Source organism: Mesoplodon densirostris, chromosome 3, assembly GCF_025265405.1.
Source record: "Mesoplodon densirostris isolate mMesDen1 chromosome 3, mMesDen1 primary haplotype, whole genome shotgun sequence".
In the NCBI taxonomy this organism is placed as follows: Eukaryota; Metazoa; Chordata; class Mammalia; order Artiodactyla; family Ziphiidae; genus Mesoplodon; species Mesoplodon densirostris.
Genome location: NC_082663.1, coordinates 118,913,982 through 118,932,934, shown reverse-complemented (window position 1 = coordinate 118,932,934; position 18,953 = coordinate 118,913,982). Strand labels below are relative to the sequence as shown.

The 18,953-nt window shown below is 33.9% G+C and overlaps 1 protein-coding gene across 6 annotated transcripts in view; it reads right to left on the bottom strand.

Moving 5' to 3' along the window:
- Nucleotides 1-3,106: 3,106 nt before the first annotated feature.
- MATR3 (matrin 3) overlaps nt 3,107-18,953 on the bottom strand; it is a 48,782-nt gene continuing 32,935 nt past the window's right edge. For 5 of the 6 annotated variants that reach the window (XM_060093425.1, XM_060093426.1, XM_060093431.1 and 2 more), the window contains 13 exons: nt 15,905-15,966; nt 14,768-14,809; nt 14,327-14,439; nt 14,021-14,073; nt 13,462-13,587; nt 12,831-12,956; nt 12,474-12,641; nt 8,562-8,693; nt 8,074-8,117; nt 7,585-7,960; nt 5,842-6,208; nt 5,268-5,389; nt 3,107-4,194 (listed from right to left, as the gene is read on the bottom strand). In XM_060093425.1, coding sequence (XP_059949408.1) covers nt 4,144-4,194; nt 5,268-5,389; nt 5,842-6,208; nt 7,585-7,960; nt 8,074-8,117; nt 8,562-8,693; nt 12,474-12,641; nt 12,831-12,956; nt 13,462-13,587; nt 14,021-14,073; nt 14,327-14,439; nt 14,768-14,809; nt 15,905-15,966 — 1,782 coding nt within the window. In that variant the 3' untranslated portion in view covers nt 3,107-4,143. The remainder of the gene's footprint in view (nt 4,195-5,267; nt 5,390-5,841; nt 6,209-7,584; nt 7,961-8,073; nt 8,118-8,561; nt 8,694-12,473; nt 12,642-12,830; nt 12,957-13,461; nt 13,588-14,020; nt 14,074-14,326; nt 14,440-14,767; nt 14,810-15,904; nt 15,967-18,953) is intronic. The other variant, XM_060093429.1, reaches the window with a different exon arrangement.

Sequence of the window (18,953 nt, the reverse complement as noted above, 5' to 3'; positions counted from 1 at the left end):
GAAGGGTGGTATGAGGAAGAAAAAGCTCCCCTTTTCCAGTCTGAGCCAAGCCCTTCTTGCTGGTTTTGCACAGCCCAGCTACTTAAAATGAGATGGGTCAGAAACACACCTTGTACTTGTGAGCAAAAGCAGCCACCATCAGGAAAATGAGTTAGGTTTTCACTAAAGTTTCACCATCCATTACACCAAGAATCATTTAAACTCCAATTCTTTTCCACAGGTTTTCATACCACAAAATAAGAGTGCACACAGAGCATGAACTAGGGCTTATCTTGATACAAAGTGTAGGAAAAAAGGGGGGGCATATATCAAGAACATAGTTGGAAGTTGCCAAGGAAGTGGCTGTGATTTAACAACCCTGGCAAGATTGCTAATAGAGCAAATAGAAATTGGTCCTACTTTTGATATCAGGTGCAATGACTGAAACCTCAGTATTTTGTCCTTGTCAAAGGTAGGACATTCCTGCTGCTCTTGGTATATCCATTTGGATCAGGTCCTCAGAACCAGTACATCAATGCTGCCATTTATGAAGCACAATGACAAGATGGTTCAAAGATCATTAAACTTGTATCTAATGGCAGCAATTTTCACCAGAAGTTTACAAATACTATTGGCATGGGTACGTTTGACTTTTCTCTACTACATGTAACATACTGCCCTTCAATTTTCCCATTCTCTACTGTACATTTGGCTTTGCAGAATTCTTAAAACTGTATGGAAATTATAAATCTAAGGCAAGAACTATAATTTCAAGGAAAGGCCAGGGCTAAAAATCTTAAGATAAAGCCTTTTAAAAGTATTAATATAGCCTTTTAAAAATTAATCATTATCTGACAGTCCTCTCCCTCAGAACTTTTCCAAACTAGTACCTTAATTGAGCTCTAGCTTGTGTCAACTATAAAGTTTGTAATTCAGCAAATTAAATATACATGGAGTGATGAGAGGTACCTACCTCCATTTTGCCATTCACTTGAAACTTCAGTAAATTAGCTGTTCAAGACTTTATTAATGTTCCAAGCAAAAGATAAAGGGTTGACTTGGGAAAGCAGTATCTAGGGCTCTGAAATGGGCGTCTCCCATTAATGGCTCTTTAAAAAATGCTTTGCGAGTGCCCCCAAATAATTATTTTCCAACATTCCCCTTATTTTTAGTTTTTAACAGTAGCAAAACCAGTACTTCAAGCAACAGTATCTAAACCAGGTGTTTGATTACAACTGCCTAGCAGTAACACTTCAGCTACAGATAAACCAAAGTGTGGCCTCTATCCTTGACATCACCATCACCTTGGTAACTTGAAAAATGATAATTATTAACACCCACCCTACACCTAGCAAATCAGAAATTCTAAGAACAGGGCCTAGCAAGGTTTAAATGAAGCTTCCGGGTAATTCTGATGCATGGTAACATTTGAGAACCACTAAAGGAAAAGAATTCACAGAACCATTGTTTATATACCATGTTGGATAAGAATCTTGGTCTTACCCATGACAGTCAAAGGACCTGCATCAGACTGGAGAGGCACTCCAGCTCAACAAACAGCTCAAGGTCCTTCCTTGTCAGGGAATATAATCTCAAATGCATAACCATTCAATACCTGAGCTTTCAACTATCCTAGGCCATTTTCTAGGATGGAGACCAATACAGAAGAGTACAGAGCTACTCACTCCTAGCCCTACCTAGTGCATATTATCCTAACCAAACTGTCTATACCAATTTTGTTACTGATTTAAAAATATAATCTGCAGTGTTCCTACAGATTTCTACTACATACCGTGAGCTTCTTTTCCCCCAGTTTATTCATGATGTTGTTTTACAGGTCAAAGCCACCAAAAATGCACTGTGAACAAAGCGAGGCATAAAGTATGTGTACCCTTTCCCTTTTATAAACTTAATGCCACCATAATACTTAATAGGGTATATACATCCTTGTCCCCATCACCCTAAGGTGTAAAAGAATTCAGAGAAAGGATATAACCTTTAAAAGTTCCTTGCAATCATACCATTTTCTAGAGGAGGTACTTCCTGGTGTACTCTATAGCCAGAAATTCACCTTCCTCATTAATAAAGTCTTAAATAAAATTTTTAGGATACACAATACTAAGCTAGCCAACTCAAGCCTTACCAGGGTCACTCTCATATGCCAAATTTATCAACAATCGGTTAAAAGAAAACTGTAAAACAAACATGAAGGTGTTTATAAAAGCTTCCTTTACCCAGGATTAACAGCAGATTAAACTAAAAACTAAAATGGTGGTGGGGAAATTTTCAACTTTATAGCTGGTTAAAGTGGAAACATTCCTCTTAAATAAAGGTTTGCCATAATCTGGGAAATAGCTGTTACAGATTTATTAATCACTAGCAATTTATTTATGAGGATTTCTGCTTTCCAATGAAGATATTAAACATTCTTTTCTACAACTTGGTATATATGACAAAGTAGGATCTATGAAAAAAGTTATCATTGACAGAAAACAATCAAGGGATTCCTTGATTTGTGTACACAAAATGCTTTGTGTAGCTGCTGTTAGTTAAAAGTTGGAGTTAAACAAAAGCAGGTAATTAGTAAAGGCCAAAATTAAACTACAGAAGTAAACTGGCAAGGATTTTTTGTGCATGTTAACACTTAAAAAAGTGTCATCTGCCCCTCAGTGGTAGATCATATTTCTTTCAACTATTTGATATATCCTTTAATACACTTGGACCTAAGAGTTTCAAAGAGAATCCCTTAAATTCTTGTTTTTTTTAAATCAAAAATTTGACAATAATCTCTTATACCTATAATCCCAACAACTTTGAAAGGCTGGTAAAACCAATTCTTGTTATTCCATGTTACTTCCAATTTTATCGTTAAATATTTAGACATGTCTAAACATGAGCTTTTACCATTTCCTCACCCGTTAACATCTTAAAACTCCAAGGTTTTAAAAAACTATGAAGAGTCCCATTTTCAGTTATGTAACAGGAACAAGAAATCCACCAGCACCAAAAGCTTTAAAACTCAGATCTTTAGTAGCACTCTTTAGAACACTCTAAATTAAAAATGTAATAATTTGTTAAAGCATGCAAAAAGTGTAACAGTGAATAAAAACCACAACTGACAAATATATTGGTTAACATTTCAAACATGTATAACCAATGAACATGGCCTAGGTTTTTTTTTTATTGGTACTCACTTCAGAAACTTGAATCCAGATATAAGCAGTATATAACCAGAAAGTTACAAGTAAACACAGATTATACATGCAAATTTCTGTTCACAAAGGTCACATATGCAGTATATGAATTAGAAGCGTGCGTCTAAGATTATGGCCAAACTGGTTTTAAAATGCAGAAATGTAAAATTACATCTTGAAAATATGAAGAGATGGTCTACACACTTCAAAAATCAAATGTGCTTATACCAGATGTATGACAGCTACAGGATTCAAGTGACAAGCAATATCGCAAGAAATTAACACTGGTCAAAGAGAATGGGAATATTTTTACATTTCACTGAAAAATACAATGACTACTAGAATACGAAATCTAGCAGGAACTTAGGGAAAAAATTACAAAATCTAAAGCCAATTACTTAGTATTTCTTATTACCTAAACAGCATGACATTAAAAAGAAACTGCACCTGCATTTTAATTACCAATCTCACATTAATCAAGTTCTCAAAAATTGAAACAAAACCAAAAAATGCTTCGAACTGCAAATGAAAAGTCTGCAAGGCTCAGATTAAAATGTGGAATGTTTCAGATGAAAGTAGTAAAAATACAATTGGTTTTGTTCTTTATTGAATGGAATCAAAAGTTTTGACATTTCTTTGAAGCTTGGAACTACTAAATTTCATTTCTCTGAATGTTTCTACGTATCTTTCTTAGTGGTGCAAGTGTCTTAAGTAGCATATGAAGTCAGTCTCTAACAAGTATTTCTGTCTGTTACCATTTTGATAAAACAAAAACAATTCTTCATTAACTTAACCGTATATGTATTTTTGCTATAACACTTAACACATGAACAGACGTCTATTATTTTTCCACTATAACAAAAGAGTACAATAGTTTTCTTCTAACTATCTGTATTGTATTTAAAAAAGGTTAACATTTAAAAACAAAGAACCATTATTTTCTTTGAATTCATTAAGCTTCTTGCACATCTTAAGCTTCCTTCTTCTGCCTGCGTTCTTCTGCCAATTTATTCAGAAATTTCTGAAAAGAAAAGAGAAAAAAATTTTTTTACAAAGGTTAAGTCACCACAGTGAAACATAACAAATGGATTAACTCCAAATAGTCTATCCATGTTTAGGGACTTGAGTCTAATTTAACTATAACCTTATCAGTATTTTTAAGATCCAGTTATTCTTATTAGGCAGGTATGAAACTAAACTGGACACCACAGTAAGGCATAGGAGAAAAACGGTAAAACATGGAAAAGTTATTTAATGTGCAATTAAGACTAACTTACAGAGATGATCAAAGACCATAACAGCCACACAGAAGAACTACTGCTAAACCCCAAGAACTTAGTTAAAATGACACATATTTATTCAATGACCCTTCCACTAAGCCAAGCAGACAAAATATTTATATTAAATTGCTACTACCACTGAAAATACACACTGTTCTTAATGCTCTAGTAGCTTTATATTATAAATCAGTGTTATCTACAATTAAGTTATCTAAAATTATGAATTCTTTAACTCTTACTTTCAAGTTTTTCCCCATTATTTATTTCAATACTTAGTCCTTAAGCCACTAACTAAAACACCAGACTTCAAAATATCCAAACAGAAATTTGTTATGCTTTACCATGTTGTGTTTTAATTTATCCTTTTATCTTTATATCCTGTTGATCATGAAACTTACTGAAGTGTCATTATAAATATATAATAATTTAAAGTCAATGTAAAAATCATTAAGTATGAAGGGATGTGGCACTTTATAAAGCTGGCTTTCAGGCCTCCAATATCCAAATTAGAGAAATCACAGTCTAACAACCATTTGAGAATACTCAAATAACTTTAATTATACCAAAGAATTTATAACATTTAGAACTATAAATTTAGAAATTACTCAATTATCAACATTTAGTTAAGAGTGTTTTCTAGAAAGAGGCTTAATTAACAGATGTTTCTAGAATTCATTTAACTGCTCAAGGTCCATCAATAAAGAATGTTATCTCCAGGATAAAGCATGCTGGGTACACAGACAGTACTTTCCATAAACTTACATGATTTGCTAGTTTTCACTAAAGAACTCTACTCTTTTAGATATAGCCTTACCTTTAATTTCTGATAATGAGGAAGGCTGCTGCAATGAGTATTCTTTGCAACTTCTTCATTTGTATAAAAGAGTGAACACAGCTTACAGTAAAACCCTGTTTTAGGTATCACATAGTCTATACCTAGAACACAAACATACATTCTTACAAATTCAGTAAACTGAAGATTTTAATAGTGTTCTCAAATCTTTTTTTCCTGTCAATATAATTTGAATGAGGTAACATTTGTGACAAGTCTAATATAGCCTAAGCTAAAACAAAACAAAACCCATGACATTGTTAATAGTTCGTACTTAAATTTTGAAATAGAAAAGGTAAACAAACAAAAAGCAATGTGAAATTCTCAGAAAACTTTGAGAAAAGAGAACATATTATGGAATGGTAACAAAAGATAATACAAAATCAGGAGACATGGGTAAGAGGAAAAAAGAGTGTTCCAATTAAGATTTACAAACTGTTTTGCAGAGAAGTAAATTAAGAATGTTATCAGAGCTTATGTAAGACCAATTTTAAAAGTCTTATTTAATAAGAGTTTGGGGAGGGTGAGAGGGGAAGAACAAAGCCTTAAATCTCACCAACAGGAACATTGGGCTGATATGGTCCAATTCTATACTCATCTGGGATTGTATAGTCCTCCTTGTTTTCATCACTTTGGCCATCTGCGTTTTCACTTGTATCTTTGTTGGGATCATCAGCATTCTCAGCAGACTCAGCACCTGGTTCTGTATTTTCCTCATTTTTAATTCCATTTTCCAACGCTGCTTCGTTTTCTTGGTCAAGTTCCTCGATCTTGTCCACCTTAATTTCAACCAAACCATCATCATTTTTGTCACCAGATTTAAATGCCATGCCCGATTTACGAAGTTTCTGAAGTTCCGAATCTTCCTCATCACCAACCTCATCTAGAGTGACAAAACCTTCCATACTCCCTGGGAAACGACGCTGTTAAGAAAGACAAATTTACTCTGCAACAATTATCCTGCAGCATCCCTTCCATTTGCTTTACTTGAAGGGAAAGGGATAGCGTCTTTGCCTTCATTTTCTCAAAAAAAAAGAAAGCTGACTTCTTCCTTTTTCCCCTCTAAATTACTAACCTTATCAAAAACACCTTAGCCTGTTTTAAAACTAAATAATCGAAGGCTTGCCTCATACAAAGAGCAGAAAATAAATATGAGGACATTCATATTCTATACCTTCTGAGACTATTCTGCTGCTAGGGAATGTATCAAAGAACTGATCTGGTAGGTGAAAGATGTCCTTCAAAGAAGGTATCTTACAGTATAAATCTTGCTTAGAGAACATTCAGTCTAAAAATAGCACTGTGGTTTAAAAATCAAGCTCCGGAGCATGATTGCTTAGGTTTAGATTTTGGCTCTGCCATTTACAGGCAGTATAACCACAATCCACTCAATTTTAACATATCTCTATCTGCTCATTCATGAAATAGGGATAACAAAGTATCTATGGCATAGGATTATTATAAGAATCAGTTAATCAGCACACACGAAGAGCTTAGGAAAACTTATTGCATGTAATAAGCGCTCAATAATTAGCTCTTAAGAGTGCAAACACAGCACTATCCATTTCCGCCAGAAAAAGAATCTCAAGACTAACTTTTTTGACCAAGCCATCAAAAACTGGAGGTAAGTATTAGTTTCCTAGTAGCTGAGTACTGCTTAGAAGGAACCAATGAAATAGGATTATAAAAATCTCATTTCAAGACCCATTTATCTTAAGGAGCTCCAAACATAGGTAGTCAATACACCATGGGTCTCTTGAGTTACTATTCTTTTACAATATATGTATTTTTGTATTGATATTTGCCTTATATGCTCTTATATGTGACATGTGTTCTAAGAAAAAATGTTTTAAAACCTATTAAAGTATCTGATCAAGGTTACATTTCTCTAATAGGAAAATTCTTCAAATTCAACCATTCTTGACAAAAGGTTTTTAGTAGCCTGGATCAGTTAAGTTACTGTAAAATTCATACCCCATCTTTTAAAAAACAAGCTGGACCATAAATGCTGCCTACTACTACTTACACACTATCACTACAAAACAGAATCATATGTAGTTTTAAGTCTTTCTCCTTCACTACTAAAAAGTTCCTTTTGTGAACTGACATTTTTCTTTTGAAAATTAGTCCTATTTAATCTATTTATTGCAGAGTTTAGATTTCAATGTTTTTATTATTCATATCTATTTTTTCCTAATATAAGTGACTTCTCTTTACTGTGACCCTAACATATATAATTTGAAACGTTTATCTGATCTCGTTTTCTACTAAAACAGGTCAACATATAATCTTCTTTTACCTTTTTAAGCTTTTTCTTGGCAGTTGCTGAAGCACTCGCATTTGCATCTTTTTTCACAACTTTGTCTGATGGTTCCTTTTTCCCATCAGATGCCACATCCCCTAAATTAGCAAGATCTGTCTCATCTCCCACTGAACTGCCACTTTCTAGCAGTGCTGCTGCTTCTTCTTCATCTACAAGTAGCTCATCTTCAGATTCAAGAAGCATGTTAGGTTCTTGTTCTGCCTGGTCATCCTTTGTATCTTTTTCACCATCTTCTCCTGATTTCTCTTCTTGTTCTTTACCTTCGGTTGTACTTTCAGTCTTCTGGGAACCATCAGTTTTGGATTTCTTATCACTTGGAGATTCTTTGCCATCTGGAGAGTAAGATCTTTTCCTGAAACCAAAAGATACATCTGAATTAATTCACCTGAGCTGGAAAACAGAAGTTTTTAATATACTAGTGTATACAAAGACACAGATACACACACACACACAAAGGGAAATTACCGGGACTTATCTTTTTTCAGTAAGTCAATGCCTCTGTTGGGAATCTAAAAGACAAAATTTTACAGAAGTTAAATAAATGTATTAGAATTTGTAGAATATATAATTATCCAATTAACTAATAATTGATGACCATCCTTTATATATCAACTAAGCTTATTCAATCTCTGTAACCATACCTAAGAATTTAAGCTGCACATTACAATTCATTACAATCAACATTTCCATAGAGCAGTGAGTAATAAACATTTTGTTAACAGAACTCTGTTCAAATAAAATCTTAAATAAAATAGGTAAAAGTAAAAAAGTGCTTTATACAGACATCACTTTAAAAATTTCTGTACTAATGAAGACCAGAAAAAGAGGAAAGGTTATTCTCTTTCAATAACCAAACCCTATATCCTTGGCATATAAAAATGTTTATAAGAATGTCATGGCTTGAAAAGCATGAAAACAAACTTTATAATGAAGTAGAATCAAATACTACATACCCTGAGTACCAATTTTTTGTATTTTTCAGACAGGTCAACTTTTACACATCTTCCTTGAAACCAAAGGGCCTTTTTCAAACAGTGGTCAACCATTGCCATTGCATCTTCTCTGGTCTCCATCTCAATAAAGGCCTGAAAAAAAAAAATTAGCAAAGACGTTATTTTTCAGAGAATTGTACAGAATGTTAGAGCTTATTTTTTCTACCTGTTAGGAGAATTTAATCTTTAGTATAGAGATAGCATTAAGAGTTAAAAATCACCCAGTGAAATAAGGGCAATTTGTCAGATTTACAAAGTATCTTGTCCAAATATTAAACCACCTGTATGCAGTCTTTTTGCAAAAGTAACTGAAGTACTAAGCTTAGAAAATATCACTCAAAATACATTAAGGAAAAGAACAAAAAATTAAAAAGTAAAAGTTTGGAAGGATACAAACTCATGTTGCTACAAAAGGGTTAACAAAAAAGAAAAGATGCTCTCCTTACTGTGAATTTTAAAAATGAAACACAAGTATGACATAACTTAATCCATCCATTAAATTCACATAATTTGAAAAGTCTTTAATATCCAGTGTTTGCAAAGCTCTCACTCTCGGACAATGCTGGTGTGACTATACTGTTTTTTGAAGAGCAATTTGACACCATCAAAGTAAAGAAAGCAAATATCAGGATCCAAAATTCCAATTCTGAAATTGTACCCTTCAATCAAATGCATAAATTCACATGCCACAAAGTCCACAGCAGCATTAATGGCACAGCCAAAATACTAGCAACTCTAATATCCATCAACTAAAGAAATTAAATTCATTACAGTTTACTCAATGGAATCATATAATGTGGAAAACAACAGTATGATATAATCCCATTTGAAGTAAGGGGAAAAAGTATACCTATATACACAAAGGAAGATCTCTGGAAGCAAACTCTGGAAACAAATAGTGTTATTAACCAAGCAAGAGAAAAGATCTTTACTTTCCACTTTTATTTATTCACTACAAATGAGGATATTAAACAAAAAACAAACAAAACTTAAAGCACTTTGAGAAATAATCTTTAAATAGAGCTTTACTGGAGTACAACTGCTTCACAATACTGTGTTAGTTTCTGTTGTACAACAAAGTGAATCAGCCATATGCATACATATGTCCCCATATCCCCTCCCTCTCGAGCCTCCCTCCCAATCGCACCTCTCCAGGTCATCTCAAGGCACCGAGCTGATCACCCTGTGCTATGCTGCTGCTTCCCACTAGCTAACTATTTTACATTCGGTAGTGTATATATGTCGATGCTACTCTCACTTCACCCCAGCTTCCCCCTCTCCCCACTCCATGTCCTCAAGTCCATTCTCCATGTCTATGTCTTTATTCCTGCCCTGCCACTGGGTTCATCGGTTCCTTTTTTTTTTTTTTGACTTACTTCACTCTGTATGACAGACTCTAGGTTCATCTAACTCACTACAAATAACTCAATTTCGTTTCTTCTTATGGTTGAGTAACACTCCACTGTATGTATGTGCCACATCTTCTTTATCCATTCATCTGTCGATGGACATTTAGATTGGTTCCATGTCCTAGTTATTGTAAACAGTGCTGCAATGAACACTGGTACATGACTCTCTTTGAATTACGGTTTTCTTAGGGTATATGCCCAGTAGTGGGACTGCTGGGTCATACAGTAGTTCTAATTTTAGTTTTTTAAGGAACCTTCATACCGTTCTCCAAAGTGGTTGTATCAATTTACATTCCCACCAACAGTGCAGGATAGTTCCCTTTTCACCACACCCTTTCCAGCATTTATTGTTTCTAGATTTTTTGATAATGGCCATTCTGACCAGCGTGAGGTGATACCTCATTGTAGTTTTGATTTGCATTTCTCTAATAATTAGTGATGTTGAGCATGTTTTCATGTGCCTCTTGGCCATGTGTATGTCTTCTTTGGTGAAATGTCTATTTAGGTTTTCTGCCCATTTTTTAATTCAATTATTTTTTTTGATATTGAGCTCCATGAGCTGTTTGTGTATTTTGGAGATTAATCCTTTGTCCATTGTTTCATTTGAAAATATTTTCTCTCATTCTCAGGGTTATCTTTTAGTCTTGTTTATGGTTTCCTTTGCTGTGCAAAAGCTTTTAAGTTTACTTAGGTCCCATTTGTTTTTGTTTTTATTTCCATTTCTCTAGGAGGTGGGTCAAAAAGGATCTTGCTGTGATTTATGTCAGAGTGTTCTGCCTATGTTTTCCTCTAAGAGTTTGATAGTCTGGCCTTACATTTAGGTCTTTAATCCGTTTTGAGTTTATTTTTGTGTATGGTGTTATGGAGTGTTCTAATTTCATTCTTTTACATGAAGCTGCCCAGTTTTCCCAGCACCACTTATTGAAGAGGCTGTCTTTTCTCCCTTGTATGTTCTTGCCTCCTTTATCGAAAATTAGGTGACCATATGTGCGGGGGCTTATCTCTGGGCTTTCTATCCTGTACTGTTGATCTATATTTCTGTTTTCATGCCAGTACCATACTGTCTTGATTACTGTAGCTTTGTAGTATAGTTTGAAGTCGGGGAGCCTGATTCCTCCAGTTCCGTTTTTCTTTCTCAAGATTGCTTTGGCTATTTGGGGTGTTCCGTGCTTCCTTACAAATTGCAAAATTTTTTGTTCTAATTCTGTGAAGAATGCCATTGGTACTTTGACAGGGATTGCACTCAATCTGTAGAATGCTTTGGGTAGTACAGTCATTTTCACAATATTGATTCTTCCAATCCAAGAACATGGTGTATCTCTCCATCTGTTTATGTCATCTTTGATTTCTTTCCTCAGTGTTCTATAGTTTTCTGAGTACAAGTCTTTCACCTCCTTACGTAGGTTTATTCCTAGGCATTTTATTCTTTTTGTTGCAGTGGTAAATGGGAGTGTTTCCTTAATGTCGCTTTCTGATCTTTCGTTGTTAGTGTATAGGAATGCCAGATTTCTGTGCATTAATTTTGTATCCTGCAACCTTACCAAATTCATTGATTAGTTCTAGTAGTTTTCTGGTGGCATCTTTAGGATTTTGTATGTAGAGTAGAAAATTATGTCATGTCATCTGCAAACAGTGACAGTTTTACTTCTTCTTTTCCAATTTGGATTCCCTTTATTTCTTTTTCTTCTCTGATTGCCGTGGCTAGGACTTCCAAAACTATGTTGAGTGGCAAGAGTGGACATCCTTGTCTTGTTCCTGATCTTAGTGGAAATGCTTTCAGTTTTTCACCACTGAGTATGATGTTTGCTGTGGGTCTGTCATATATGGCCTTTACTATATTGAAGAAGGTTCCCTCTATGCCCATTTTTCTGGAGAGTTTTTATCATAAATGGGTGTTGAATTCTGTCAAAAGCTTTTTCTGCATCTATTGAGACGATCATATGGTTTTTATTCCTTAATTTGTTAATATAGTGTATCACATTGATTGGTTTGCGTATACCGAAGAATCCTTGTATCCCTGGGATAAATGCCATTCGATCACGGTGTATGATCCTTTTAATATGTTGTTGGATTCTGTTTGCTAGTATTTTGTTCAGTATTTTTGCATCTGCGTTCATCAGTGACATTGGTCTGTAATTTTCTTCTTTTGTGGTATCTTTGTCTGGTTTTGGTATCAGGGTGATGGTGAATTTGGGAGTGTTCCTCCCTCTGCAATTTTTTGAAGAGTTTAAAAAGGATCGGTGTTAGCTCTTCTCTAAATGTTTGATAGAATTTGCCTACTTAACTACCACTTGGCTAGAAAATTCAACTATGATAAGATAAAGAACCACTCCACCTTGGACGCCAAATTACCGCCCCCGCCCTTTCTTCACTACAAATGAGGATATTAAAAAAAAAAAACGAAACAAAAAACTTAAAGCACTCTGAGAAATAATCTTTTTCAACACTTCTACATGTATATTACCTGACTTTTCATCCTCATCAGTATGTAATTCTTAATTTTCCCATAAGGCTCAGCGAGCTTGAGGACAGCACTGTCAGAATAGCCAGAATGAGGTAAATTGCTGAGATGTATCACACGTCCAAGTTCTTGTTTTTGATCAAACTTCTGGTCTGGCTTCCCTTCAGGTTTCTTTAATTTAATAAACGGGAAAAAAAGGGAGGAAGGGGGAGTCAAACGTTGGTAGGTATGCCGTAATTATTAGTTAACAGTTAAGATTATCCTAGATATTAGCAACAACTTAAAATAGCTGTAAGTTAGTAAATACTAAAATGATGTATCAAATGGTTGGTAATACAAATCTGGAAAAACCGATATTACCTTTATTCTTTTATACTTCTGGGATAAATGAACTCTCACTGGCTTGCCAAATACTAATGCTGGTGTGGTTGTATAATAATCCACCGCAGCCTGAGCATCTTCTGTGGTTGCCATTTCAATAAATGCCTAAAATGGCAAAAAAAATTATTTCCCCAAACCAACCAAATTCCACACTACCTGAAGTCTTTCCAAAAATGTTTAATCATTAAATAGAAAGCATTTTCAAGAATCTAAAAGCAAAACAAGAAACCCAGCATTGCTAATTTGCTATTTATTAACGATCACCTCAGATTTTATTACCGTCATGATACTAAAACTATCATTTATTATGCCTACTGGTGCCATTTGGGTAAAAGTTTGAAATGGTTTTCCAAATAATTATTCTTATATAGCCCTTATAGTAGCAGCAGTGTAATCATGACAATGTTACTGCTTAAGAATCACCATTTATAAAGTTACTAATAATCCATTAGTACTAGAATTTATTACTGATTAGGTCAACTATTGGCCCTTTGCTCTATATTACATTCCATATTGACGATTTAAGCTTACATTCTTTTTCTAATACAAAATTATGTAATCCCCTTAGGAAATATTTTAGTGATGAATAAATACTACACTTAACTCATACCTCATTAATTTTATTTAGAATCAGATGATTTGAAATAACTCCAAATGGTTCCACCAGCTGTAATAGTTGATATCTCAAGTTTTTCCCTCGCTGGAAATCCATGATGTGAACAACACGGCTAGTTTCCTATCCATTAGGAAAAAAATCAAGTTAGTAAACAAGTCTCTTTAGAAGCAATATGAAACAGGTTATGTATTATATTAAAACGTTTATAATCTACGGTCAACTGGAAAAAACTAAATATTTAAAATATGTCACTGGGGCAAATCTCAAAGTTTCAGAAAACAGTATCTGCACTGATATTTAAATTGACCACTGTGTACATAATTAGATAGCAAAGTTCTTAACTTTGAATCAAGGTGAGATCTCTAGACTATGGACATAGGAAAACAAAGTTTTAACTCTTATCAAAGTCATATATAAAAGCCTGATGATTTTCAAACTAAAGCTATCTTCCTATAATAAAGACTATGACACAAATTCAATTAGCAAGGATTCAAGTCAAATCACATTCCCCCAAACAGCTAAAACAGTAAAAGCCAAGAGCTTTATTACTGACCACTCTGCCCTTTTGCATGTGTCTTGGTCCTTGCAGGTTTCCATTTCCAGCACCTTTACAAGGAAAAAGTATATTTTTCAGTCTTGTAATAAATATACTTGTGCTACCAGGCTATTTTAATTGAAAAACAGACATCTTTCAAACACAAATGAAGGATATTACAAATATCATATGAGTACCACATGTCTTCTCATGCAATGTTATTTCTGAGTTAAAGTTCTATGACACTTCTTTTGCCTAACATCACTGCATTTAATTTTTATGATAAAAGCTCTTAGGGAAAGGTAACATGAATTTTATAATCACCCAGATTTCCTCTTGGTCCAACTGCCGGTCCCCCAAGATGAAATGAGGGAGGCGGAGGTCCCAGAATTCCTGGTGCTGGGTTTGTAGATTGCTGCAACATGAAGGGATCACCCCTAGTATAATGTGAAAACATAAAATACAAAGCATGATCAAGTCCATCAGAAATAACTAAGATTTACTGCTAAAACATTTGTATGACTATGATTCCAATCTTTGGGGGCATTTTTGTGTGAAGTAACTAGGGAAAAATCTACAACCATAACATAAAAATTACTACATAAGATAGTTTCTAGAAATTCTTTCACCCACAGTGACTTTTACCAAACTCTCATATTCAATAAAGAAATTAAGAAAATATTGTTTATGAAATGTTGAAAAATTTAACCTGAATTCCTTACATTGATCTCCTTTACAAACAATAGCTTAAAAAATTTAACTTACATTGTGTGTCCTGTATCATTGTCAGGATTCCATTCTGGGTAGCTTTAAAAAGACCAGAAAATTAACTTTAAAATAAAACTGTCCTATTCCCAAAGTAGCCTCGTTTGGCCTTTAAAATAGAGATTATTCATTAGTAAAGTTATACAGAGTCTAAGTGTTAGAAATATTACAGTTTAAAAACATGACATGTAGATACTTCCAAAGGAAAATTTCAGAATTTCAAATTAATCCAAATGAAGGAGAATAAACTTGTTCTGTATTGCCTGAAAATGTAGGTAATGTATGTTGCAATTAAAATACTCCTATATTTGGTTTTTTTTAGCCATGCCACATGGCTTGTATCCCCAACCAGGGACTGAACCCGAGCCCTTGGCAGTGAAATCGTGTGTAGTCCTAACCACTGGGCAGCTAGGGAATTCCCTATATTCGTTAATTCAAAAAGAGGAAAAGTGCTGCATGAGGGACTGGAAATGTGGGTTATATAGGGAAACAAAGACTGACCACAGATTTTCTTTCTCCAATATTAAATACCAAGAGCAGAGCTGAGTCGTGGCACTAGACAGAAAGGACAGCCCCAACAGAGCATAGCATACGTAAAAATGGCCACTTCAGTGAACAATGGGTATCATGTGCTATTTAGGCAGGGAGATTCTTTAGGAATTCAATTTCATTCTAGCAGGTTAAACCCAGAATCAAAAGTATCTCAAAAGCAAAAAATACATCCTGAAGGGTTCTGCTTGAAAACTAACTTGTAACTTCTAGTAATTTCTCCCCTTTCCACATCTTCTATATTCTCAGAGCACGTATTACTGTTACTGCAAATGCTCTTATGAATCTGTTCTATGTATCAAAGGCTATCTTTAAGTCTATTAATTCTTTCAATTTGTATAAAAAGAACCAACGTTTATTAACCCTAGAAATAATATTAAATAACAAAGTACCACTACCACTGCATCTAACATCCCATATACAATTCCAGATCTAAACATTTTGTTTGTAATTGGCATTGCCTGGACAGTATCAACTATGCAATAATAACAATGTGGATATTACAAGTAAACGGTGAACTCCCCAAAGCAATCAATGGGTGTTTCTGATTCACGATAACGATTCTTTAAAGGTATTTCAAACTCCTACATTTCAAGAAGAAGCTGGCATCGACGACTGTGACTTGCTCCATTGATATGTTGACTCCACTCCTGTAGCAAAGTAAATTAGCAGAATTAACAAAAATAAAACTAACATATTTTCATTTGAACCATTCAAAATCTAGGATGTTAATCTATACGTAGTATCATAAGCAGAACAAACAGCTGCCCATTCACTAATCACAATGAATTAATTTAAAACCATTTCTCTGAATCCTTGTAGCTTGATCCTGCCCTCAAATACGCCATGCACATTCTTGGAAAAACTGGATAACTTGGTTAATATACTAACAGACCTGACAGGGAAAAGATATAGAGTTAATAAAGATCAAGAGTAGTAACTGACCTTGAGATCAGTAGGCATATTAATTTCTGCTGTGGACGAAACTGAATTTTTATTTACGTATCATTAGAATTGCTTTTATAGAACTCTAAATATGATAAAATATCCATGCTTATATCACTTTAGAAAATATATACTATAAATGTGAATAATCAGTTAAAAATAGTATCTTTAATTTCATCCAGCCTTTGAGGTATGTTGAAAGTGTACTACAGCCATAAAAAGCTAAGTTGATTCAACAGGAGTGACCTTTCTAGAAAATGCTCCCATTTATCAAAAAACTAAGCTCCCATTATATTTCCCAAAAACAGAGAAGCAAATTTTAGGAGTGTCCATTTCTAAATTTTAAGGAGGAAAACATTTTATTTCTTCAGTATTTGCTCCTGTGTGATTATTTTAAATTTGAAGGGATTAATTTTTTTCCCTATTTTATGCAAATAAACTTTCCTTTCTTTAGTTAAAAATTCACATGTAAATGATTAACATTTTAGGCAATATAAGAAAGAGTTAGGAAAAGTTGGCTTTGCTGCCAGACTGCCTACATTCAATTCCCAAGGTGCCACTTACTAGATGTGAATTCTTCGTGTAAGTTATTTAAATTCACTGTGATTCAATATTCTCCTAGGATTTTGTGAAAAGTAATGAATTAATAAAGGTAACCTGTTTATCGGAACATTGCCAGGCACATAGGAAGTGCTAATAATAAAAAATTTTCTAATTAAAAAGAAAAGCAACTATTATTATATTGCTTATAAAGAAAGCTATCTTGTTTTACACTTCCTGCTTTACAAGTATTATTGTTTCACAAATCCCCACAAAATAAGCTAACTTTTCCAACACCCACACTACCTAATACATTATATTTGGAATATAAAACATGGTCAGGCAATGTTTTAAAAAGGGAGTCTCACTTAGAGCTGAACTAAAGTAAGGAACCAAATTATAAGAGACACCATTCTGAAACTTTTCAAAAAGTTATTTTATAAATGGGATCTAATCTTTAAAAACTAACTTACATTTTGAGAGTTTACACACATTTCTATGCCCTACTAAAATTAACTAAAACTGTGAAAGAGGTAAAATGGAACACATTCAAACAGAATGGTACTTCTAAGAACTTGGGGAACTATCTCTCAAAGCTGGATTGTCTTTTTAAAATAATGGCTAATAAGTAAGGAACTGGAAGAGATCTCTCCAGCTGGCTCTACAACCAGATATTTGGGATATAAAACATTTCTACTTGCAAAGCAACAGACCACTGACTTGTTGAAGGCCACTTTAAAAATGGCTGTAACCAAGAGGCGCCATAGGTAAAGTTCACAAAATTCAGAAGCGGGATTAAACAAATACGTTAACTTAGAATTTTCTTAATGAAAAATATTCAGATTTAAAATATCCTTGAGAAGTAGTGTGTTGGGAGAGGAGCAAAAGTTACCCTATTAGGCATGCTTCTAATTAATAGGAGATGGAAAGGATATCTAGTTGACCAGAAGTTATTTATATCCAATCCCCCATGATCTTTAAAGGTTCAAACTTGTGAAAGTGTGGCTGGTCTTACAAAGTACTAGAAGGAAAGCCAAGATCAAAGAATCAGTTATATACCTCCCAAACCCACCCATTACTAATCTGCACTACCATACCTGATCTTTTACTGTTTGGTCTAAGGTGAGGATTAAGAGCCAAAAGGTTTTAAAAAAAACCTATATCCTTGGATTCTACATGGAGGTAACTCACACCAGATTAATAAAGAGTAAGGATTCACTTTTTGAATTCAGAAGTTCTGCAGGAAAAACTACATTCACCTTGATGTCACTGAGACACCTAAATTATATAAAGAAAAGATAATTTGGAGAAGCACATGTGGAATGGCAGAATAAAGAATAACTTAAGGGCTTCTAGAATACTGAAAGGAAAATATGAACTCAAGTGACAAGACAGTGAAAGGGCTGTAGTGGCCAGTTTTCTTTAAGTGAAAGGAATTTTGAGGCAAGTTTGAGGCTGTGTAGAAAAGCAACTTGATGTTCTACAATGACCTAGAAAGAAATAAAAGCAACACCATCACTGAAAGTTACTTGAAATATCAAAAATAATGATGACAAATTAGATGTTTTTCACCTAAAAGTTTCTTATTTCATAGTAAGAAGAAGTTTTGATCATGTAGGCTATTTAACGTTACTACTAAGTGAAAAGAACAGATTTTCCAAGTTATGCAGCAATACCAGAGAGCAGGATTAAATGTTAAAAAATTTTTCATTATCTACTTTCTCTAAACTCATTGATTCTACATCAGCTATAAATTAAAAAGATCCTAACTAAAAGTGAGTATTTATTTTTTCCATAATGAAGATATCCAGAAAACATTAGCTATGTTAAGGAAACTAAAATACATTAAGAGAATCCAGGTGCTAAACTTCTTAAAATTGGTACAATTTACAAATACCATAAATTTTGTAAACCAAACAATCAAAGGGCCTCTAAAGTAATTCTTAACTGTTTCTAAATTTTTGATAAAATACCCAAACTAGCTAGGGTACATGCATTTTTACAGGTTAAAAGTACCTCCTGCACTAGGTAAGGTATCTTACTCCTGAATTCAAAGTTTTAAATATTCAAAAGTATTCTTTTGTCAATTGAGGTCCATTTACTATCATTATTTATTAATACAACTGTTAAGGAACTAGAAGGTAGCAACATT